The sequence below is a fragment of the Dasypus novemcinctus genome, chromosome 1 (assembly GCF_030445035.2).
Source record: "Dasypus novemcinctus isolate mDasNov1 chromosome 1, mDasNov1.1.hap2, whole genome shotgun sequence".
NCBI classification, from domain to species: domain Eukaryota; kingdom Metazoa; phylum Chordata; class Mammalia; order Cingulata; family Dasypodidae; genus Dasypus; species Dasypus novemcinctus.
Genome location: NC_080673.1, coordinates 48096617 through 48122518, shown reverse-complemented (window position 1 = coordinate 48122518; position 25902 = coordinate 48096617). Strand labels below are relative to the sequence as shown.

Genomic DNA, 25902 nt, shown 5'->3' with positions numbered 1-25902 from the left:
GAGGGAAGAAAGATCCATCATGGTCCTGTGCCTTGGAAACCAAGAGAAGCTAGAGAGACACGATGGAGTGGAGGCTGCTGTATACCTGCCCTTGGTTTCCAGCACCTTATGATGGTCTTCTTCTATATTTAGTGTCTGTTGAATATAAAGCCCTATACCCACCCTCCCCTCTACCCTCTCTCACCACTTCTTCATTTATCCTCATGCTCCAGCAAGACTGAAATATCCTAATTGCCAGAACATGCCAGGCTATTCCTCACCTTATTTCTTTTATGTGCTCTTCCCTTCTTAAAGACCCTGATAAAATCCTCTTCAGGTTTCAAAACTCTGTGAGCAGCCTTCCTGTATCATCCTAGCATCTCAGGCTCTTCCTCCTCTGTTCTATCTCTAGATTGTACACACCTTGCAAATACTGTAGTATACTGCAATTATTTCTTACTAATTTGTTTCCCCTCTAGCTACACATACACTCAAGGCAGTGTTGGGTTCTTTTTTTTTTTTTTTTTTTTTAAAGATTTATTTATTTATTTAATTTCCCCCCCTCCCCTGGTTGTCTGTTCTTGGTGTCTATTTGCTGCGTCTTGTTTCTTTGTCCGCTTCTGTTGTCGTCAGCGGCACGGGAAGTGTGGGCGGCGCCATTCCTGGGCAGGCTGCTCTTTCTTTTCGCGCTGGGCGGCTTTCCTCACGGGCGCACTCCTTGCGCGTGGGGCTCCCCCATGCGGGGGACACCCTTGCGTGGCACGGCACTCCTTGTGCGCATCAGCACTGCGCATGGCCAGCTCCACACGGGTCAAGGAGGCCCGGGGTTTGAACCGCGGACCTTCCATATGGTAGACGGACACCCTAACCACTGGGCCAAAGTCCGTTTCCCTAGTGTTGGGTTCTTATTCATCTTTCATTCCCAAGGCTTATCAGCACCCAGCCTGGCACTTTCAGTATTGGTTTATGCTTGTTGTATATGCATGACATAAGCATCACCGGAAGCATAGCGCGTAGTAGGTGTGTAAGGCTCTCCTTCCTTCTCTGACTCCTAAGTTGGCCCACAGGTGTCCATAAATGCTATGGACTTAAAGTAAAACTAAGTAAGGAAGGAGAAACATTGGCAATCACCCTCAAATGAACAATCAGAATTGACCACTGCCTCTCTAGCCTGCATGCTACCACGATCCTGAAGGACAATTTTAGAATAACCAGAACCTTAAAAAAGCCTCCAGAAGCAATACCAACCATGCTGTGCTGAAACAATCCACTAGCTCACATGATATGCCTTTCTATCAGATGAATTAAAAATCTAGGGTTATTATTGGGTGGGGCTTTGCAGGCTTGAGGGGGGCTATGCTTGGGAGGATGGGTCAGATAGTCCATGGAATTGGGAGGAGGGCTTGGGGGGAGCAGGTGAACATGGGAGATTGTCAGGAACACGGTGGAAACTGTAATGCTGAGAAAACTCTTCAGAAAATATAATAAGGAAGGGTTACTTGGTTAAGGTGTTTGACAGGGCATCTGACACAGGGTGCACCTGGGGCAGGCTTCTAGGGAGTGTGTGAGTGCTCATCTTGTCATAGTGTGTTACATCAGTGGGTGGAGACACATACAATGAGCGGGAAAGTGTTGTACCCCCATCCTGGGGAGCGTGATATTCTCCACCAGATGAGAGGGCATCTCTTGAGAACATGGGTAGCTCCCAATGGGGGAGGACAGTCTAGTGTGTCAAGCCCTCAGCATTGTTCGAAGTATCTATGAATCTTGTCCTTCAAGCAGTGAAGCCTGGTTGTCACTGTGGGCCCTGAGGGGAGGGGAGAGAGGAACAGAATAGATGGGAGAGAGGGTAACTGGGGGGGGGGGGCAATGGAAGTGTGCCACAAGATTGTGCAATGATGGACATAAGCCATGTAAAAAAAAAAAACCTTTCATCTCCAACTTGCCAGCCCCAAAGATACCAAGTTCTTGGTTGGGTATAAAAACACCTTCTAGGTATGAAACTTGATTCCTGGCAGGGGTCAGGCTTGGTTATTATTGAATACTTTCTGAACAACAGTGCAGGCCAAGAGGACAGATTGATATGAAACAAACGACCAGGAATCAGAAATGAGATTACATGGTAATGTCTCTACTGGCAGTGCCTGGCACCAGCTGGCATTCGATGAAGGGAAGCTGCCCTTGCCCTTTGCCTTCTCTTACTGCTTTTAACAAAACAAAAATGGCAGGAGGAGTTGGGCTGGGTTTCTTTGGTCTCACAGGGAGCAAGGCTCAAGGCGCAAACCTAGTCAAGCAGAGGCCGAGAATGGAGGCAGAAATGGAAATATTCCATAGAAGGCTGAGACAGTGCGTCTGACTTTTCCTTCTTATGGAGAAGCAATGTGAGAGCGAAGCAGCCTTGGGCCCTGCAGCCATTCCCTCACCCTACACCTTGAGTTAGGCACACAGGTAGCCCCTCATCAGCAAAATGGAGTATTGCACATCTCCACTCTGGTTATGAGGTAAAGGACCTGAGGCTTAAAGGCTGAATGTTATTTCCTCTTTGCCCTTCTTCACCCTACCCCACCTCTCCCCCTTAAGGAGCTATAATACGGAACTGAAGGACACACACCTAGTGAAAAGTTTTATGTCCCTTTAAGGATTGGACTATTGTATGCTTCTTCTACATGGAAATTACATATTAACTTTCATTTTTCTCTATCATTTCCCTTCAGGTGGGCCCTCGATTTATTCCTACAATACCCAGAGGACAGAGGCTCCCAAGGGGGAAAAGCTCCCCATCCTGCTCCAAAAAATGAAAGCTGAGGCCAGGGGGTGTGCATGGGTGTTACCACATTCCAGCAGGAGGCAATACAAGCCCAGATCCACTTTCTACCTTCTCTGCTGGACCGCTGGTAAATCGTTCCTGGAGAAAAAGAGAGGAAACTATCGCCATGAAAGGAAAGAGTGGTGTAGCAGATTTTTCTCTAATTCTCCTAACACACAAGAACCTTCAAAAACAGTATTTTCCAACAGAAGCACCTTACGATGACCTCCAGTACACCGACACAATTCCCATATATGGTACCCAGAATGGCAGAGGAGTAACTGAGCAAGCCACGAGACCCATGTCTGTGAGAAAGGCCAGCAAATTAAGTAATTACTCATTTAACACCAACTCAGGTAATCTTTTCTAGGTGGTGAAACCAATCTTCACAGTAATCTGAAACTAAGGAAAATTTTGTTCCTAAAATGAGTCTAATTTTTTTTAGGAGGTACTGGGGATTGGACCCAGGACCTTGTACATGGGAAGCAGGTACTCACACCACTCAGCTACACCAGCTCCCCTATTTTTTTTTTTAACACTCTCCTTTCCCTCTTTTGCACACACACACATTGCATTTTTGATTCCTAAAATAATTTCAAAAATAATTTATGAGAATTAACCTTTTTAGAATTTGAGTATCAAATTCATGAAGTCACTAGTGTCTTCCCTCTATATCAGTACATTATCTGACAACTTGGGAAGGAGAATTAACACATGCCTGAAGGATGAGCTTTATACATATTTCACATTTAGATAGAAAAAGGTAAGCAGGGGATCAAGTTATAATCAATTAAAAACAAACAAGCATCATGTTGAGTGAAATAAGCCAGATACAAAAAGACAAATACTGTATGATCTGGCTTAGCTGAAATACCTAGAAAGAACAAATCAGCAAACATAGAAACAGACAGTAGAATACAGGTTACCAGGGGCCATGGGGAGTTATTGCTTAATGGGAACACAGTTTCTGTTTGGGGTGATGAAAAAATTTGGGAAATATATGTTGGCAATGGTAGCACCGTATTGTGGCTGTAATTAATACCACTGACTTGTACACTTGAAAGTGATTAAAATGGGAAATTTTGAATTGTACATATGTTACTACAATAAGTTTTTAAAAACACCACCACAAGGAGGAGAACCAGGTGTTCCATTTTACTAATTGTTCTGGACTTGCAAAGAATAAATAGATGCTAAAAAAAAAAAAAGCTTAATTCAAACTTGAAAAGTTTGTGTGACCTGCATGTTCTCTTCCAGGTGTGCAAGAATCATCATTTAGTCTTTGTGTCCCTACACTAGCAATCAATACAACAGGTCCTTGCCTGAGATAACGCAATGGCATATTTGCTAATATTTTCAGGCTGGCCACAAAACTGGGTCCAAAGTTGCAGTACAAGTTTTCAACTAGTTTTCAAGTAGATACTTGGTCTACTACTACTAGTGTTAAACTGCAAGGCAGGAGTCTCACATGGCATAAAAGAAGGGCACCTAGAGCAGCGTCCTGTGAGAATGAACACAAATCAAGTAAGTTCCTCACCTATAACAAATCGTGCAGTCCCTGGATTGCAGTGAGAACAGGTTCTCCAACCCAGCACATGACGTGGGTGGCTCAGCCGTTACCTGTAGAGCTTGGACTGTCCTGGTGTTAATGTGAAACCTCTCCCAAACACCTTGTTTTCTTTTCATTTCATTTAATGATTTCACTAGAAATTAGTTAAAAAGGTACATTTAAACTATATGCATGCCATTTGGTACTGTTCCAAATGATCTCATTTTTTAAAAAATTAACCTATTTTTCAACCTAATGTCCAGCATATATTTTCCTTGTCCACATTGAAAAGGGGTAAAAAAGAGGTAAAGGGTCAATTAAAGTATCTGATCTAACTTTAAAGCTATTCAACAGTATAATCCATTGCCATCTAATAAATCTAAGCCCTGTCCACCCACATTTGCTGTGATTAATAGGTGCTTATATATCCTTCCATGAACCTGCATGCTGGTATATGTGTGAATATGACTGTGTAGGTTTTGAACAGAATTCCTGAAAGATTCAGTACAATTCCTGCTGACATAAAAAATTATCAAAAAGCAAGGGGCCATCTTTGTCAGGTGAGGGGTTGGCCACTGCTTTACAAAGAGTTAGGAAGACAGAGAGATGCCTTAATGCCCAAAGAGAAGAAGGAGCACAACAAAGAGTTTTATTTAAAACCTGAGAGTTTCACCAAACTTTTAAGTATTTTCCACTGCCAGGTGTTAAAAGAGGTTTAGTATTTGCCACGTTTAGCATGCTTTTCCTACATGATGCTAAATATTCCTGTATCGGGCACAAGGACATCACTGTGGAAGCCTGATTAGTTATTGACCAACGTTTCCACGAGGCAGGGAAGGGCTGGTAAGCATGGTGCAGAGAAGAACATGGCAGAACCCAGGCACTAACAAGGGGGAGAGATGGGGATCAGTTGATCAGGTGGGAAGAGAAAGGAGCGCTTTCTTACAGGCGCCATCATCTTCTTGTTCACCTATGTATCCCTAGTACCCAAAACGGCTTTGGAAAAGAGTAGAAGCACAATGAATAAGGGAAATAAAAGAATAAAGAAGGAAGATGATATGGAAGAAAAGGGAAAATGGGATAAGAAATTGAAGACAGCTTAAGTACGGGGTTCCTTTAAACCAAAAAAATCTTTACAAACTTTTGCAAAAAAATCAAAGCCCTAAGAACCAGTAAGGACTGCACTCTTGTTTTTGATAGGGCATCATCCCTATGACCATGCCTGAGAGACAGCTTGGACCATGGGGTGGGGCCTTCGATGCTGGATAATGGTCCCTCTGGACTTTCATTCTTGGCTGTGTTTCAACCTTATTTTCCAAAACCATTTTCTTCTTCCTTTTCTTTTTTTTTTACTTAAAGCTACTGACAAGTAGCATAAGTGACTCATTTTCATTTCACTTCCTCTCTCTCTTCCTGCGTCCTCTCCTGTGCAGGTGCTAAGGAGCAATGAAACAGCCGGCAGGCCTGCAGTGGGAAAGAGGAGGAGGAACTCCCTAAATCACTGAAAATTCATGGGTACACACAAGCTTGATATATTAGCTCCAGATGTCTCCATGATACCTGAGGAAGAGCCAGGGAGGAAGAGCTTTCTAATATGAACAGTGTTGCAGCAGAAAATACTTAAAACAATGTTAGGATGGAACAAAAGTTAGTGGGATTACCACAAATAACTGAAAGGAGAGTACCATTTGTCCTGATTAAATTACCCTTCTTGTCTCCTGTTTTCTTTTTTACTCCCTACAGCTCTTTAAAAAAAATGTGCAGAAAAAATAAGTATTCCCTACATATCATCTCATAAGTTGGGTAAATAAGCACCGATGAAGTCCAAGGGAAAGCCCTTACCAACATTTGAACGTAGAGTGCGGCAGGATGATCCAGGGCTCCAAATAAGTCCCACAAATCACTGCAATTTCACCTTTTGTTCTAATTAATCCCTTGGCTCAGTCGAGGCCTTCTTTTCCTCCCTACTAGATGGGCTACTAAGTGTACCTTCAGCAGCACGTAAGAGGTCCACAGAAAGCCATGATAGGGTTGCCCAAAAACACTGGGGAGAATTTTTGGTAGCAACAGTGGGAAGTGTGTGTCTATGTTTAGGGCATGGGGATAAGGATGGTAGTTAGGAAGTAAGGAAACCAGCGGTGATTTATTCTTTAAACTGTGACTCTAGCCACCTGATTTTGGATATCCGATAAGATGCGGTGGGTCACACATATATTCTATCACCTCTCCCCATTTCTCCAGCTGCAGAGAGAAATGATACAGAGCATATGGCAAGCCACGGGGAACCAGGAAATGTGCTCGAATCCAGCTGCTATCCTGTATTTAGAAAAAAGGAAGTACATCAACTCATAACACTATTCTGGGTGGTTTAAAGGTGGGAAAACATATACATGGATGGAGCAAATAGAAAAATTGTTAGGAGTGAAGACAAAGATGCCTTTAGAAAAATAACATAGGTCCACACACTTGAAAAAGAAGAAAACATTTGTCTTTCTATGAGAATATTAGAAACCTGGCCTAGGAGGGAACTACTTCTCTTCAGGAACGTTTTCTATTCTTGTGCTTGAGCCGAACATTGCCCTGCCCCAAGGAAATGGGTATCGTCCCACCTGGACTGACCACGGGGATCTCCAGGACTCAGGTGGGCTGATCAGCCCCTGTCCCACCCCCTAGTTGAAGTCCCACCCAGTGGGCAACACGGCCACTTGGCAGTGGACGGGCCACTCCACGTACCCAGTGGGAACAGCATCCACGGGGTTTAATTATACACACTAAGGTTCCCTTCTTTGACAGGAATATGTCAAAGCTGAAAAGTTAATCCAGCAATGAGAAGAAAAACCACTGCAAAAGGAATTGTTTTAGATATCCTGCTGAGGGGAAGAATGGTATTGCTCTCCCTCACAAACCAAGACTGTGGTAACACATAACCAAAGAGGCTGGGGGTGGGTGGGAAGAGCCATAAAAAAACTAGACCACTGTATGAAATTCTGATGCAGAGAGAAGGTTAGGAGCTTCTACTTGACAGGCAAATTTGTCCCTGGAGTAAAAACTGGATGAATGTTTAACTGCTTACTCAACTATTTACGTCCCCACTGCAGCTGACTCCCTTGGGGAATATGGACTGGTAGAGTTGTCATCATCCGATAGTATTAACTAATGGCCTCTCTGTGCCATGGTTTGTGTTGTTGATAAGGTAACATCTCTTGTCATTTACACCCTGAAACAGGCAGCAACACAGGAAGGCAGGCAGAGGGCCCAGCATCCCCCCTGTTGCAAATGCATTTCCTAGGTGCTCCTTCGCTCTTCTGCCCATTATTCTAAAGGGGACTCTGCAACCCTTCCAAGTCTCCCAGCCCTCCCCCTGCTACCCCTCATCCCTGCCAGGCCCAAAGCCTTCAGTCCCCCAGGCCTGAGCAGCCAAACAGAAAAGGAATCTATAAGGAAGGTGGAGCATATTAAATTCCTCGCAGAGTTCTTGCCTGGTCTCGGCAACACGAGCCAACACAAATTTTCGTGGCTATATTAACATATGCAGCTATGCAACAGGGAGATGATAATAAAACAAGAGCCCTTTTGAGTGCCTGCCTTTCTGAGTCCCAGGCCTCGGTGTGGGAGGCGGAGAAGGCCGGGTCAACAAAGCAAAAAAGGGTGGCCCCGAGGGGTGAGGGATGAGGGAACCAGACGCACAAAGATGCTGACCCGGGGTGCGGCTGGACTAGAGCCCACCAGAGGTGATGGGGCAGTAACAGGCCACTCAGGTACTTGGTGCAAGGCTCTGTACACTGTGTGTGGAAGGATGAAATAAACAGAAGGCACTTCCTATCCAAAGAGCGCGTGCAACACGAGTTACAGTAGGGGAGTAAAGCATAAGCACGTTTCCTCTTCTGGCTGGGAAAGCAACAGCCCTTCCATGGCACATCTGGCTATTTCTTACTTTGTCTTGCTTAATCAGGCCAATAATATCCGTCTTAGTTTAACAAGATCTAGACCTTCAAGAAAAGGCTTCTCTGAATATATAAACACACCAGATTTTTACTTTATTAAACTGACATATTTTGAATAAGATATAGTGTTGGTGCTCCAAATATTCCTAATTTTCACTGAGTTCTCAAGTGCTTAAAAAAAAAAAAAGCTTATTCCTTCTTTAGACTAATTCACCCAGTCACAGGTTTTCTGTACATATATGTAGAAGAATTGATCAGGATATACATGGTGGTGAAGAAAGTGATCCGGCCGGTTAGTTTTAAGTTCACTGCTGGTTACATTCATTATGAGTCATTTAAAAGGTTGACATAAAAATACACTTTGCCATCAGCTGGAGTACAAAATGCTGTAACAAATACAGAAATCCAAGGGTTCAGCTCCACTCTGGCAGCATTTCCCAATGAGTTAGTTTTCCAGGCCATATATCTCTGAAAATTAAATGACACAGTGCTAATACAGGTAAAGATAGACTTCAGTTCTAGTTTTAATATTAAACAAGTCTGTCTTTTTACTTAACTTTTGGAATTATGGAAAGTGTGATGTTGCTCACAAACAACATAAAAGAAAAAATTTGGACTATATCAAAATAACAACTTTGGTGCTGCAAATGGCATCTTCTAAAGAAGTGCAAAGACAACCCACAAAATGTGCAAATCATGTATCTGAAAAGGGACTTGTATCCAGAATATATAAAGAACATTTACAACTCAATAATAAAAAGACAAATAACTCCCCAAAAAGAAGGCAAATGGTTGGAATAGGTATTTCTCCAAAGAAGATATGCAAATGGTCAATAAACACATGAAGAGATGCTTAAACATTATTAATCATTAGGGAAATGCAAAACCAGTAGGATGACCACAATGAAAAACAGACAATAACAAGTGTCGGCAGGCAGTTCCTCAAAAGGCCAAATATAGAGTTACCATTTGACCCAGCAATTTCAATCCTAGGTATATACCAAGGGAACTAAAAACATAAGTACACTCAAAAACTTGTGTACGGAGACTTCCAAGTGAGTCAGGAGGTCATTCCAGAAGTAGCACTTTTGCACGTCTCAGCAGGATCTCACTGACAGCCAAAGTAGATACTACCCCAAATAGTGGGGCTCCTGAAATATCCAGGTACTACAGTCAGGGCAGATAGCTCAGGAGTCTGGTGCCTTGCCAGTGGGCCCTTTTTTGGAATTTATGTTCCCCAGTGTGACAGAGTTGGACTCAGTTGTGATTCCCTACACACAGCTCTTCTGTCCTTCTATTTGAACTTACAATTAGTACTAAAGTTGGTAGGTGTACATCCAAGAGACTTAAATCTTTGGGCTGTCCATGTGCCAGCTGGGCCCTGAATATCAACAGAGTTTCAACACCTACTCTCCAGTTCATTGGACTCACCCAGGACAACCAACAAAGAGGAGATGATGGATAACGAACATACCAAGGAACCGAAAGTATCTACAACTGCAAGCAAGAGAGTCCCAGCCATCGGCTGTAAGGGATCGAAGCCTCCCATCAATTCAAGGGGGAGTGGGCATCACCATCCCAGAATCTTCAGAACTGGTGGATGAACTATGGACTAGAGTAGACTTACTGGTATTATACTATAGACTTACTGTGATTCTAGCAATGGAAGAAATATAATTGATGTGGAGGCCGTGGCCACTGGAGTTTCTGAGGGTACAGAGCAGGCAAAACAGGTGTAATATAGGGGCTTGGGACTTGGGAATCATCCTGAATGACATTATAACAACAGATACAGACCATTATATATCTTGCCATAACCTATAGAATTGAGTGGGAGAGAGTGTAAACTACAATACAAACTATAATCCATGCTTAGTGGCAATGCTCCAAAATGTGTTTATCAATTGCAATGAATGTACCACTAATGAAAGATGTTGCTAATATGGGAAAATGTGGGAGGTGTGGGGAGCAGGGCATATGGGAATCCCCTATATATTCTCTGTAATATTTATGTAATCTAAGTATCTTAAAAAACAAACGAAAAGACAAAAGAAAAACCACACACAAAAAACAAATAAACAAAAAAAACTTGTATACAAATGTTCATAGCAGCAAAATTGGGAAACATCCCAAATGTTCATCAACTGATGGACAGATAAACAAAATGCAGTATACCCATGCATTATTCTATTAATATTATTCATACAATGGAATATTATTTGACAATAAAAAGGAATGAAGTACTGATTGACACATGTAACAACACAGATGAACCTTGAAAACATTATGCTAAGTGAAAGAAGCTAGTCACAAAAGACCACATATGTTATGAAATGTCCAGAATAGGAAAACCTACAGATAGAATGTAGACTAGTGGTTGCTTAGGAGGCGGAATGGGTGGGGGAGAGACAGCTAATGGGTCCAAAATCTATTTTGGGGGCAGAGTCTCTTTTTGGGGTTCTGGAATTAGATTGTGGTGATGGTTGCATAGCTGGGTGAAATATACTAAAAATCACTGAATTGTGCACTTTCTATGGGTAAATTTTACAGTACTGAGATTATATCTCCATAAAGATGTTTTTTAAAAAAACAGTCTAGAAGTTCCTTCCAATCCATATTCTGAAATATAAAAACTCTTAGAAAAACTGAGTACTGGATTCAATAAATTTCCCTAGGTGTTCAAAAAAAAATAGAAATGAAGAAAAGTTGTTTTTTTTTTAAATTTCAGACTGATTAGTCTATGCCCCTGATGTGAAATTCTTCAATACCATGTGTTTGACGACATGATAAATAGATTCATCTACATCACTTTGCTAGCATGAGTTCTGCTTGCTGTTGTACGGGAGCAAACAGAAATTACCAGGGAGCAGGTACAAGGAGGCCTGATGCCTTCCTTCCCTCGCTCACCTAGATAACCTTCACGTTTCAACGAGGCATACATGAGGTGACATCGATATAAAACTAAATATATTCTCCATCTTTATAGATTATTACTGAAGTCACACAGCTTACAAAGTTTGACAGACTATAATTTTCCAAAGGAGAAATATCTAATAGGACAGCAAATCGTTTTTGCCCTGTAAAATTATTTAGCTAAAAACTCTCATATTCCAAGAAATTCGCCAGAGTAATAGGACTCCAACATAACCGGTTTTTCATTTGTTAGGGACGAAAAACCTATCTTTTTCTCTTATAAGAATGGCAAACTTGCACAGGAATAATTATGAAATTTAACAACATAGCCAAAGAACACTGAAAAAAAGCAGTATTATCTGAGGTTCACAACCAACACTATTGTGATATATCAGGTACATTTGCCCTTCTAAAAAAGGTTCCCAGGGACCATTATTTCATAATAAATTAAAAAGAACTTTCACCAAAAAGAGATGGTTCTTTTTAAAAAGTAAAAAAAAAAAAAAAATGTACATTTAATAAGCTTTGTTCTCTGTCAGCTGCAACCTAAGGCATTCTTTTCAGATGGACAAAACTTATTTCTTCAATTAACCATTTTCCCCAGCACAGTGCTCCTTACCACTTCCTTAGCTGTTGAATCACTTGGAAGGCATGTTAAAACACTGATAACTGGGGCCCACCCTCAGGGTTCCAAAGAGGTCTGGAGAAGACCCCAAGAATTTGCATTTCTAACACTTTCCTCCTCTCCCAGATGAATGTGCTGGTCTGTGCTTAAGGAGCACTGCCTTAGCACAGAGGCTTGGGGCTGGCTACGTAAAGTCTTAGCTGGGCAGGTCTTCTAAGATACTTTTGCAAAAAGGCAAGGCAGACATCATCCAAAGGTCAAAACACACTCATTGCACTCAATATTGAAATAACGAAAATGACCATAATTTGTTTCTCCAACTATTACGGTTCATACCTTTCACTATATCCTACCAGTCTCGTACCACCACCCCTCCCACCTGCCAAGATGCATTTCTTGGGATTCTTCTCCTCCCCAGAGCCCCTCCTTGGCTACACTTACAGCAACCATGTCTGTCCAACACGCCCCTAGGCGTGCCTTTATCCCTCATCCAGCTGATGTTCCCACTGGTGGCTCCCAGTCCGAGCTGAGGCAATTACCGGGAATTTGGAATCGGAACAAAGAAATTTCTGTTTGGCTGTTCTTTTGAACAAGAGGTAAACTCAGAAGCTGTTGATAATTGCCATTTTCCACTTTGTCGACTGGGCAATAGAAAAAGTCCATCTGTATACCGAGACAGACTAACGAAGCACCCGACCAGCGAGAAGCAGGGATGAGGCGGAGAGGGAGGGCTTCCCAAGCCCAGCTGCATCTCTGCCCCAGGGTTCCGTACAAAAGTCAACCAGAAACCTGCATTCTTTATTAAATTCCCTGTCTTGCCAAAACTAGCTGAAAAGTGTTTCTGTTATTTACAACCAAAGAGGCCCTAATCAAAACTGTTAATAAAGTCAATCTTTGAGCCCCTTTCCTCTCCACTCCAGTTCACCTAAGAGATTATCACTTCAAAACTTCATCTTACCCAATCTACCTGCTTGTAAATATTTCATTGCTGAAATCTTTCCTTATTTAGGTGATACCCTGAACTCTACAATCATTGTGTATTTCAAATCCAGGGCTGCTTGAATTCTTCTCCAAGAGCCAAATATAATTTCTATGTATCTCCTACACCAGGCAGAGAGGAATATAAATCCACTGGGTTTATTTCTTCAAGCATAGAAGTAAAAAAAAAAGTCAATAGAATTGTTTCAAACTCAGACCTAATATGTTTTATTAGATACATTTTACCATGTTAGATAAATTTAAATGTTGAATTTTTCATTAATTTTTCTGAGTAACTCTAGCTTCCCAGCTACTTATTTCTGTGGAATTAATATTTTTAAAACAGCATTCTTATCTGCTACTTCTTCGTTTGTTCAACCATATGTGGGTACATTGTAGGTATGCTTTCTCACATAAACACGTGGCTCCCAAAGGGAGAAGAAGGCATATCTTTATCTCTTTGCTTCTAACTACTTCTCTTAAAGTACACCATGGACAAAACAGGTACAATTTTATGTCACTTTCAGCATCATCACATCTTGTGATAAAACATCTAACCCAAAAGTTTGGGAGGTGACTAGGTATTGCAAAACCAGAATTTTGTGTTATAAGTGCCATGATTATCTTACCTTATCTAATATACAACCTCTATCTTAAGCTTCAGGATTTTGACCTCTTTAAATCAATACTTTGAGAATTATCTTGGGCAAGGATATGCTTAGTAGAAAAGTCTGGTAATTTTGGCTGCCTTGTGTCACATAACAATAGGTAGTCACAGACATCCAGTAAGTTGCCTTATAGTGGGTTGCTTTTTTTATTGCAATCAATTTATTTGGCCTTCCTGTCAGGCACTCGACTTCCCAGTTGAGAACTGGAAATAGAACTTAAGCCACAGGAAGGAAGAAAACTCATATTTTCCCAAATAAATATTCAATGAAAAAAAATCTAGCCTACTCTCTAATTCATCTTTTTTTTCCCATAAAACATAAATGTCGATTTGGAAAACAGTAACACGACAGAGATTTCTCTGCATGGAAAAGTCTCACATGATATTGGACTGGGTCAGGTTCTAACCATCCATCCATAAGGAAATAACATAAATTATTTAAAACTGAAAAGGAAGCAGCCAAAATTGTTGACTAGTTTCCTCTTTTAATTCAGTGAAAATATTGAAAGGGCCTAAACTACTGATTACAGTTTTTAATCTCAAGGAAATAAGTAACAGAGAAGAAAAATTCTTTTATTCCCCATATTAGCTATTCTTTAGGTAAAAATGAAAGAAGGAAAAACGTATTATAATGCATGAGACATATTTTCTTACCCAACTCTTTCCAACCAAAAGGATTTTTCCAAGCTGAGTAGATGAAAATTACCAAGGCAGGAGGCAACCGGGACTTGCGTGTACAGGGATGCCTGCAGCAGCTTAGAGGGGTTCCGTGGTGAACACGAAGACACCCTGACTAATCTGCGCAAACGCTCTGGGAAATGATTACCACTCTTGTGCATGGAGGGACAGGGAAGATCATGGAAAAGAGGGTCAGAATACAACGACAAGTCCTTTTGTTGGATGTCTCCCAGGGCATCAACATTGAACCTGGGAATAGCACAACCTGAGAAAAGAGAGCATAGGTTTTTTTCTGCTTAACACCTCCTTTCTTGCAAGAACACTGATCTAACAATGATTGGAAACATTAATATCCACTTTAAATCTAAAAGAGTTAGTCCTCATCACACTGTGTCTTAGGGATGAAAAGACATTTGATTTTAAGTCACATGCCTCTCCTTAGGACTAATTTAGAAACTTAGCAGCTCCTCACAGCTTACCTGACTGCAGTGAGCTAGAATGTGCTAGTACTAAATTCCAAGTGCAAATCCATGATCGAATGGATTCCTTTGCCCTGGATTATTTCTGCCCACACCATGAGCATCTAAAGGGCAAAGTCTGATATGCATAATTCTTTACACTACTTAAGTTTCTTGCACATAAAATGCTGGGGAATCTTTTTGGGGGGGGAAAAAAAAAAAAGAATAGATGTCTTCACACCAGTTTTCATTTCCATGTCATGAACCAGACACAGTTTCCCTTTCAAAATGACCACATCATCCTTTCAACTTTTGTTGAATGCCCATAAAAGTCAACAGAAAATGTTTAGAAGGGCCACGGCTGTTCACAAATATTATTAAATATGCACTGCTGCACAGTCTTATTTTATTTGAGGGATGTCATTATTATCTAGGAGATCACTTCATACTTAAGTGTCATAAGTCACACCATCCAAAAAGGTTGAAGTAAATTGTTTTCCTTAGAGAGCATCTTTCCTGTCACCTTGCTTTTCATGTATTGTCTTTTAGGGCCACGACACACGCCACCCCTCACAATACTGGGTGCACAGAAAACTCGGAATTAGAAACATTAGCACTAGAATCTTACCTTCAGGAGAGGACAGAGGTCGTTGCTAGAAAAGAGTTCAAGCTGCCACGTGAAAGCCTCGGCTAGGGCTGAAGAACAGGGGACACTGTGCCACCTCTTTGGGCTACTCTGGCCACTGAGTCTTTTTGTCATGGGAGGAAGGATTCAAACACACTGGACATTTTTTTTTTCCATTGTTCAGCTTTCAGCAATCAGTATAATCTCACCAGACCTCCCACCCACATAAGAAAAGCTGTACTATCACTGAAAAGTTTAGAAAAATGGAGTTGCAATAAGGACTTAATAATTGTATTATGTTTTAACTAAAACAAATCATGTTCTCCTGCAGGTCTAGTATGTTTTGAATTAAAATCAAAGAAAAGAATGCTTAACCCCACCAACTGGCAAATATAGGAATTTCAACTGTCCTGATATAATGACTAAGTAAATTACTATTAATTTCTTACTTTCCAACCTACTGGTCAACCGGAAACACGGAATTGCTGATGAAATTACAGATCACAGGGAAGGAGTCACCCTAATGCATTGTTTGCTCTCAACCTCCAAGCACAGCATGTTACAAACTAAAAACAGCTTTTGATTCATATTAGCATTTTAAACAGTCTCTAAAAATTAACTTTAAGCAGCAGTGAACTACTGATGTGAAATGACTTGACAAGTATTATTATTGATATAACCTTTCAATCCCTGTTCTGAAAGTCATGCCACTGAATTAAAAAGACACCATATTTTTCCCTCTTCCCAAGGCGGGTGGGCAGAAAAGAATCCAATCTATGTGAATTTCACATTATGGGCCATTTTTCCTATATTTGATAGCATGGCTGGGATAGCATTTAGATACTAGTAAAGAATTACTCATTCATCTTAAGAACACAGATTAATTATTATAATATTCCATTATGAAATTTCTATTCATAAACTGTCTTATTGCTACGCTTGGTAATTACTTCAAGTGTCATCTTCATTGCTCATTAAATTAAGAGAAATATTTTTAATGACCCTTAAAGAATATAGTATAAATACATAAAAATGGAAGGCCCTCCAGCAGGAAAAAAAGATATTTTGATCAATTAACAGAAGTGCTCTGAATGTCATTAGAATCCATTTAAAACTGTGACCTACATCATCTTAGAAAGCAGTTGTGTTTTCTAACAATTTGCAGTTAATAGCTAGGAAAAGAAGGCTAAATTAAACACAGCTAACACATGCAAACACACACGTATACACAACACAAGAATTTAAGCCAAGCAGTCTGATCGTTGCTGAATTTACAGCAATAGTGTTGTATTGCCACCATTGAGTTAATTATAGCATGTGCAGGAAGCAGCCCAGTTGGCTTGCGAAGGCAAGTATCAGAATGTAAATATTTTAGAAAAAATCAAGTACCTGAGAGTTTCATAAGAAGTTCAGATGCTGCTTTGACTGACATATCCCTCCTTAGCACATTCCCCTTCCCTTCCTGGGCCTTAAGTGTGTCCTCAGGGATGCTGGGGGCTGACACTTCCGATTCTGGGCTGAACACATAGCTGGACCGAGGCAAGGTCACACTGCCGGCTTCCTCTTCCTTAGGCTCCTCTTTCACTTGAAAATTAAGATTCATGGGCTCCTTTTGATTTGCAGCTGTCAAAAGAGCAAAGGGATTATATATATATATATATATAAAAGGCCACTCCCCCTCTTAGCTGCCCGTACTTAATGAAGTATGTAATGCACGATCGCATTGTGCTTTAACAGCAGGAAGGGACCAGAACCTAACCAAAACAGGCTGGCACGGGCACAGAAATACAAATCACTCCAGGAGTGCAGAAGTGCTGCCTCTACAAAGGGTTTGGGCATTTTGGGTTTCCCTAAATGTCTTCTTTCCTGGATATGTGTCTGCCTCCCTGACCTATTATCACTCTCCCCACCTAATCTTATTTGAGAATAATGCCTTCAGGCAATCATTCTGTCACAAAATTTTGAATATGAACAGAGACAACAGCCAAAGCAAAAAAAACTGGGGTGGAGTATAGTGGGGTGGGAAGGTGAGGATGGTGAATTTCAAAGAGAAAAGCTCCGATTAGAGATACACCACCCTTGCCAATGCAATAAGCTAACACTACTGACCCACAAATGGTGGGGCATGCACTTTGCAATGTTTCGCTGGTGATGGGAAGGGGTCTCCTCTAGCCCAAGTCACCTCCAGGTCCAAAATGCACATGGCTTTTTAAAGTTAAGTTTTTATTTTAGAATGATTTTAGATACACATGAAAGCAAAGATGGCTCAAAGAGTTCCCATAAACTCTTCACCTACCGTGCACTAATGCTGACACATCTTACAAAGCCACAGCACATTTGTCAAAACTAAGAAATTTACATTACTATGAACTAAACTCCAGATCTTATTCAGATTTCACCAGTTTTTTCACTAATGTCCTTTTTTCCATTTTTAGCCTGGTTGGTTGGTGTAGACTTGTGATCAGGGCAGAGCTAACTGGCGCATTATGGGATATAGAATCTGTGGCTCAGCAGTACCATACCAAGCCTTCCCCATCTGAGCCACACACCACTTGGGAAAGACCAAAAAGGAAGAGACCAACATCTTCTTCTTATCACTTCCCATTTTCATAAGTATCTTGTTTCACCTTCACAGGTCCATGTATTAGAAACTTTAAGTTGGCTGTATTGGATGTGTGTATCTTTTCAGAAAGAAGAGCTCATCCTAATATAATGTTCTTAGTAAGGCTTATTAAAACGAGTCTTAAACCCACTGCAGCTTAGCAAACAAAAGGATGCAAATAAATCCTGGAAGTAGACACCTACACTCTTCACCCACCTTCTAACCTCAGGCCAGTCCACAAGCACAGAGTCCTTTCTTCCCACCATATATCCACTAAGAATGCACGTTCTGGAATCACAAGTTCACACAGACCAGCATGTTTGGAAACTGGACTCCACAGGGCTAAAATAACCTGTGGAAGTTTTACCACCAGAAAGATTGAGAGCCAGGCTAGAACGTAGGTGTAAGAGCCCTGCGCCCCTTACCTGCCTCTGCCACATTGCTCCTCCACCTCCTGTCCCTGTGTCATAACAAACTTGAATGCACCTTGACCTTCAAGCCTTTGCTCAAACACCACCTTCTCAATGAGGTCTACCCTGATCATCCTGTTCAAAACTGCTCTCCCCATCCCCACAGTAGTCCCACTCTCCCTTACCCCACTCTAATTTTTCTTTTTCCAAAATACTTACTACCTAATAACATAGCATATAATTTTCTTATTTATTATGTTCCCTATTCATGGTCTGTTTCTCCAGCCTGAAGGTAGGCTTCATGAAAGCTACGCTCTTCGTTTTAACACTTATGTCTTTTAAGTGCCTAGAACAGGGCCTGGCACACAGTAGATGGTCTATATATTTGTTGGAAGAATAAAATACGTTGGCACACAAAATAGTGGCCCCTGATGATGTTCCAATATGACCCGCATCTTGGAAAAAGTATTTGGTCTCTGGTACTACTAAAGGAGGCAGTATCAGAAAATTTTAAGCAAAGTGCTTAAAATCTAGCACTTTGGGGGCAATGTCAATGGAATCTGAACCAAAGGGAACAAGGACAGTCTCTAGAGTGATCCTCAATATGCATTTCCAACATCCACCAGAAGCTGCTCTTCAAAGGAGCACTTGGCACACATCCCCTCTTTGTACCTTCCCACCACTTCCTGGGGCTTTGCGGGCTACTTGTAAAGTTTGCTCTCTTGCTAATAAGCCTTTCCTCCAGAACCCTTCATAAACCCTTTCCCAAAATCATCCTAGTTAGCCATGACAGGGTAATTAAATAGTGGGGGTTTATTGAAGTCTGTGACTTCAATTCTTTGAGAAGGAATAATATAAAGTGAATGGTTAAATATTTTTAAATGCCCCAATGTTGTATCCTTTATAGCAAAACATTTGAAACTTCTAATATGAGGCTAGGAAAGAGATAAGAAACTACTAATGCCCTAGAAGCAAACCCCACTAAGAGATGCTATCTGTGTATCTAAGTATTTTTAGGAGCATTACTCAGAACAAATAAAATTTAAAGGGGGGAGGGCAGGAAAGGGATTCAGTATTGTTAGATGCAACCTGGATTTGATAGGTTGTCCATTTCAATAACACACTTAAAAAAAAAAAAAAAGGCATGCTCTATGATGCTAGATTATCAATCTCGAAGGCAATCTGGTTTTCATTCTGACATTGCCAAAAGCAGCAAAAAACTAGTACCATGCTTGGGATATGTAAATGTAGCTAATGACATACCAAAAACTATGTGGGAAATACTCATTTGCCCAAGTTTCAATTTTGCAAACATTTAAGCCTAAACAGAAAAGGTAAAAATACAAATATGAAGCCTACTGTTTCCTCTCAATTACCAGAAATATTTACATTGATCATAGCACATAAAATCTATGATTTAGAATTAATCTGACTGAATAACTGCCATCTTTTTTATTATCCTACTTAAAAAACACATATGCAGAGAAATATGTAATCAAGAGATTTTTTTTTCTTTTGGGAAATTGCTAAGACAAAGCAATAATTTATGACTAATTGTATCATCTATTTCATTTTTTCTACTTACACAAAAATATCTGTATACATATGCAAGTCAACTTGCAAAGAACTTTCACACCACCTGCCTTCACATCCTTTTATGTACCTTAAAGTGTCCAGACACTGTACTTCTAATGCAGTGAGGAAGTCCCACTCACCAGGAGGTCATTTTTCTCACTTATTCTTCCAAACATTTTCAGAACCCAAGCCACTCTGACTATAAATTATGTTCATCTATAATTTCACACACTTGATAAAGTTGTAATGACATTTAAAGGAAACAAATCCGCTTTTTTTTTGAGGATTTACAAAGGATATAAGTTAAAGGCTAACGTGGAAAGGAAGGGGAAAGCCACTGGGATAAAATTACTTCATTTTCCACTTCTAATAGGCAGGCATTAGTGAGTTGTAAAGAAACCCCTCTTTAGAGCAAGGTGTCAGTCCCTATCTGGATTTCTTCCCAGCACCCCCTTAGGAAAATTCTGTATGAGGTCCTTAAAGACTGTTGTTTGTTTTAATAATGCATAAAACCAGCATTTGAATAGTGAACACCAGAGATTGATCCCTTCATCAACAACAGGAGTTGATTCTTATTACCAGCTTCATTTTACAGGTGAGGAACTAAGTTCCCTCAAGGTTAACAGACTGACCCCCAAATCACAGAGCCAATACCCAAAGACCTACACCCAGGGCTCCTGGCTGCAAAACCCAAGCTCTTTCCTTTCTCTCCAAGATAGGCAAAGCACTTTTAAGAAGGACACTAGTCTAAGCACTTGGGCCATGGGCTTTGGAAAATAAGTGATTTCAAGAGGACTATGCATTAAAGAGAAAGGAAAGGGTGGGGTGTAACAGTTAATTCAGTTTCGTGAAGCCTTCAGAATAATTTTTCCTGCCATCAGAGAAGTGTTGGATCTAGTAATATGTCACTGATAAGGAAGTGGCTATCTTTGCACTAATGTTTCAAAAAACTCAGGCCTTTACAGTACAAATAAAAAAAAAAATCTAAAACTTCAGTATTTACTAGGTAAAGAGCCCTGCCACCATGCTTAGATGCATATATCTTTAAAAAGTCAAGAACTTCCATATGTTTGGTGGCATCATTTAATATATGGCTTGTTCGTGCCTTCATTAATTAAAAAACAAAAAACAAAAATAAAACAAAAGCATTCAGGGCCATGCATGTGTGCTTATGTAAGGCTGTTTAATTACCATGCTATCAGAGCACATATGTTTTAAATCAGGGTTTTTCGACCTCAACACCACTGACATTCTTAGCCCAAATAATTCTTTGTGCATTGTAGTATGTTTAGCAGCATCCTTGGCCCCACCAGATGCCAGTAGCACTTCCCAATCTCCTGGAAAGGAGAGGGTCAAATTGCCCTAATTGAGAATCGCTGCCAGGGAAGGTTCAAACGTAATTGCTTGGAGCAGCCTCCACTCAATAGCTGACAGACAGACAAGCAAACAGATAGACAGACAGATATAGATAGATCAGGGTCTATAATTTCTTGCGCATTTAACATAGGCCAAAGAGTGTGTTGAAGTGCTTACCTGGATTATTTTACTCAACCCTTACAATGACTCTTTGAGGTAAGTACTGATATTATCCCCACTTTACAGATGAGGAAGCTGAGACCTAAAGAGATTAAGTAAATTTCCCAAATAACAATTAACTAATAACCAAGTAGCGTTAATATAGAATTATAGATGGCTTTAGTTCAAAATAAAGGTTTCTTTCTTTTAGTGCCAAGAAATGTTTCTTGTCTGCCATTTATTATGATAAAGAACAAGGGCAATCACTAAATGTTGTCAACTTTAAAGTAAAAACTTTATATTACAGTACATTTCTTCCATGCTTCTGAATAAATTTAATTGAAGGAGTCCTAAGATTACAAGGCAAGTTTATAAAAATATGTTCCCATTTGCCACTGCTTCTCTGTGTGAAACAGTATTTCATGAAAATGCAATCTCAAAATAAATTTAGAAATATGATGGATGCTAATACTGTTATAAGACTGCATTCCCTCACAACACTTAATTTCACATTTTGTGCCTATCAAATAGGAATTTTTTTTCCAACTGACTTTTTAAAACATAAATGTTATAAATATGAACTTAAAATATGAAGCTATTCTAAAAAGTACATCTCCTAAATGTTTTATATATTCCGTTTGCTCTTGAGATTTTGTTTGAAAAAATTGATTCCCTGTTTAAAAAGCAAGCAAAATGAAAACTATTAATGTTTTTCTCTCCCTCATTTTACAATAAGGAAATAGTCTCAAAGACCCAGGAAATCACACAGCTCATTAGTGACAGAAGCAGATTCGGAGTTCCACTCTCCAGATTACCAAGCCAGTGGCTGTTCTAACCACCCAAGCTCTCTTGTCACTGGTATGTGAGTACAGATGAACAAGCAAGACCTGGGATTTTTCCACAATTTGATGTACTTAGGGTGAGAAAAAAAAATGAATTGCCTTCTGAAATCATAAGAAAAACCAAGATTTAATTAAATAATAATTAATAGCAAGTGGGTATTACTTTTAGATATTAAGCATATTATAGTCAAAAAGAATGTTTAAAATAGTAGCTAAATATTTTTAAATGTAGCTCTCTAATTTGCCTTAAACAGTTTTATAATTAGTGTTTAGTTCTGTTTTAACTATCCCATTTTTCTCATTAATCCCCACCTGAGCTAATTTTTGGCCACACTTTAGGATTTATGTACCTAAACCAAGACTGCACAGATCCCCCCTGATGGCTACTGGGATTACTGACATCGCACCAAAGAGAAAACAAAACAATCTCCAGAGAAAGGTCAAGGGCAACTACAGTGAACTGTGCCTCCAGAACTTTAAAATACATAAATAAGGTTTTTCTTTGAAAATTAAACTACTAAAACCAACACATGATGAACAAAACTAGCTATCTGCAGTGATCAGCTGAAAAGACAGGCTATGTCCCCTCATTGAAAGCTGGAAGGACAGGTCCTAGAGAAACGACCAAGTCTTGAGTAAATGTGAAAGCAAGCTGTGTTTTGAACTCCATATACTATGAACACATCCAAAGAATGAAATGTATGAACGGTAGTGGGGTATTATGCATGGAGACTAAAAGAAGCCTAAAGATTAGGCAGTGTATTTCCAGCATTTTTCAGGGAAGTTGGTGGCCACCGGCTTCAAACGGTATCTCCTTTTGACTGGTATACTTGTCACTTTAAATTATTACGCTGGCATTCTGACTTACAGATCCAATTTATGGTTCTTGGCACTGAGGATCACAGAGAGTCTGAGACCTCTGGGCTGTGGCAGACTGTAAAATGGCCACCATGAGTCCCAGCCCTGATGCCTGCTCCTCTGCAGAATGACTCTGAAGCTTCTCCCATTGAGAGCTGGAGTCTGCTTTCTCACTCTTTGAGAGTGTGTGCTGGCGTTCTGGGTTTCGTCAATAAAGTGTGGCAGAAGCGATGCTGTGCCAGTTCTGAGCCTGGGCCTTGACAGGCCTTGTGCACTTCTGCTCCCTCTTCTGGAACCGTGTCCAGCTGCCGTGTGAACAAGCCCAGGGTAGCCTGATGACCGTCCACGCACAGCTGGGACAAGCCATCCCAGCTGAGGCCACCCTGGACCAGCCATTTCCCACGTGAACTGGCGGCGGAGTGCAGAGGGACGGGAGCTCAGAGGAGATTGGCAGGAGACCTTGTGGAGCCAGGGCCAAATGCCAGTCCACAAAATCTAAGATACATAAATGGTTGCTGTTTTGAGCCGCTCCACTGGTGAATGGTTTGTGGCCCAGCTAACTGTGGGACAGACCTCAGTTCCTAGACTTGGACCTACACCCTCTGAGGCTGCATCTGAGCAGCCAGCCTCCAGAACACAACTCTATTCTGCGAATCATTTTAAGTGATGTAACAGCACAACCTCTAAAAACCCAACTTCCAGAATATAGCTAATGCAATATCTTTTTATAAGCCATCAAGGAGTGCATTGTGGAGGGTACAAAAATGTTATAAAAGAAACATTATCTGTCCCTTCTAGCAACACGTGACATAGCTAAAGAGGCCAGACTAACACACAGGCAACAGACTGCACTGTGCCACAACCCAAAACAAGCACCAGCCGAGTGGCAAAGGCTGTGAGTGCCACGTGCATTCACAGAAGGGGCCAACCGTGAAGACCAGAAAAACAGGAGAAGGTTTTGCTGAAGAAGGGGGAACTGAAGCCTTCCTTGAAGGATGGCCAGCATTTGCACAGGCCAGACAGCAGGGGGAAGGAATCCTAGGAATGGGGCATGACCTTGCTAGATTCACCACAAAGATCCAGAGCACTGGGGGGTAGAGGGGGGGGAGAGGACGTGGGGGCCAGGGGTGGGGATGCATTGAAATCATTATTTTAGTTTTATTAACGTCACTATTCTTTTTAGAAAAAGTTTCTTTTTCTCCCCCAATATTACCTAACAGTAATTAAAATATGAACTCCAAAGTTCAAATTACCAGACCTCTGGAAAGACTAAGGGAACAACATAAAGAAGATAGGGAAATGGAAATGAGACCAGTGCGTTTACAAGCCGGTGAAGACAGTCAACATTTTTCTGGAGAAGAGTGGGAATGTGGGTATTCAGTAAAAAGGAGCCAGGCAGGGGCATAACCTGATACACAAGGTCCAGGAAAGAAAAGGCTCTGTTGGAATTGTGTTGGGGAGGGAGCGGCTTGGAAAGGAGCAGGTCTCAGGGAAGGAGCTGGCGGGCAAGCTGCTTAGGTGTGAAGGGACTGCCTGGAAAGGCTGCAGATGAAGGGATGGATTTTGAAGACCTCCAAAATGTAACCAGACAAGTGACTGAAAGAGCATGTATTTGAAATGATGCCGTGGTTTCAAGCCAAGGAAAATAAACAGTGAAGCAGACGGAGGTCAAAAGACAGTTCACTCAACTGAGAAAAAAATTAGCTAATAGCTAATTAAGTGTCATGAGCCAAGGGCTTGCAGTTAGGCAGAGCTGAATCTTTGCTGTCTCCTCCTAGCTGAAATCTTTCAAGCCTCAGCTTTCTCATCTATAGAATAGGTTGACTATTATTGATCCCATGGGGTGTGCTAAGGGGTTAAATGAGGAATTACATGAAGTTGTGGGCACCCTGCCGGCCTCACTCACTGCAAACCATTTGGTTGATAAAACTTTTAGAATAAGAATTGTAGAAGTAGTAACAATAGTAACCACAGTAAGTAAAAGAAAGGGTACTTCTAAGCTAAGGAAGAGAATGGCCTGGATTTGGTTTTACAAAAACAGAGAATCTGATAGGTTTCCCCAAGGGTCTGTCAAGATTTTAAAAAAAAAAATGTTCTGATGGCAATTCTAGAACTAGGTAAACTGTATCCAACACAGGGAGGAAAGACAAATCTGGCTTCCAGTCCTGATCCTCTGAGAGCTATTTACGCTCAGCCTTGGTTTCTCCATCGAGATGCTCAAGACCAGGTGCTACAGCAGTGCAGGCTCTAGAGCTCTACAGAATATAAGCTGGCCTTGCTGGGAGTCATCTATTAGCACTAAATAATTCCTGAAAGTATTACTACAACTTCCAAAGGTGTCTGGCACAGGCATTCAGACCTTGGCGCCCATGCCCCACGGCTAACTTGACAACAAACGAGAAGGCTGAGAACAAAGCCCCAGTCCTGTTAGCTATCTTCTTTGCTCTGAGATTTGGGGAAGAGGCAGCCTAGGGAGGAAATGCTGCCAGCTGCCTGGATTTGCATCTCAGCTCCACCACTTTGTAGCTGTGAGAACTTGGGCAAGGCTCTCAGTTTGCTAAGGGAGCACTACCACTACCTCCATACAGGGTAGATATGAGAGTCAAATGGGCTGAAGGGCACAGAGTAAGCACTAGGGAAGTGATTCTGTAAAAAACGAGTAAATGTTGCAAAGTCTCCCCATCCACACATGTTTTGACGCCAGTGTTTTTAACACCAGGTTACACTTTCTTTTAATCCCACCTGACCCCTTCTCTGACTCAGATCAGTCCTCATCTCACAGAGCACCAAGTCGGTGAAACATGGGAGAGTCACACGCTCCCTTGCATATGAATCACCAAGCTCAATAAGTTTAACACGATCCTGGATTTCAAAAGGG

The 25902-nt window shown here is 41.0% G+C and overlaps 1 protein-coding gene across 4 annotated transcripts in view; it reads right to left on the bottom strand.

Annotated features, from left to right (window-relative positions):
• ZNF827 (zinc finger protein 827) overlaps positions 1 to 25902 on the bottom strand; it is a 160852-nt gene that overhangs the window by 80036 nt on the left and 54914 nt on the right. For all 4 annotated transcript variants that reach the window (XM_058285316.2, XM_071214479.1, XM_071214480.1 and 1 more), the window contains exon 5: positions 16612 to 16845. In XM_058285316.2, coding sequence (XP_058141299.1) covers positions 16612 to 16845 — 234 coding nt within the window. The remainder of the gene's footprint in view (positions 1 to 16611; positions 16846 to 25902) is intronic.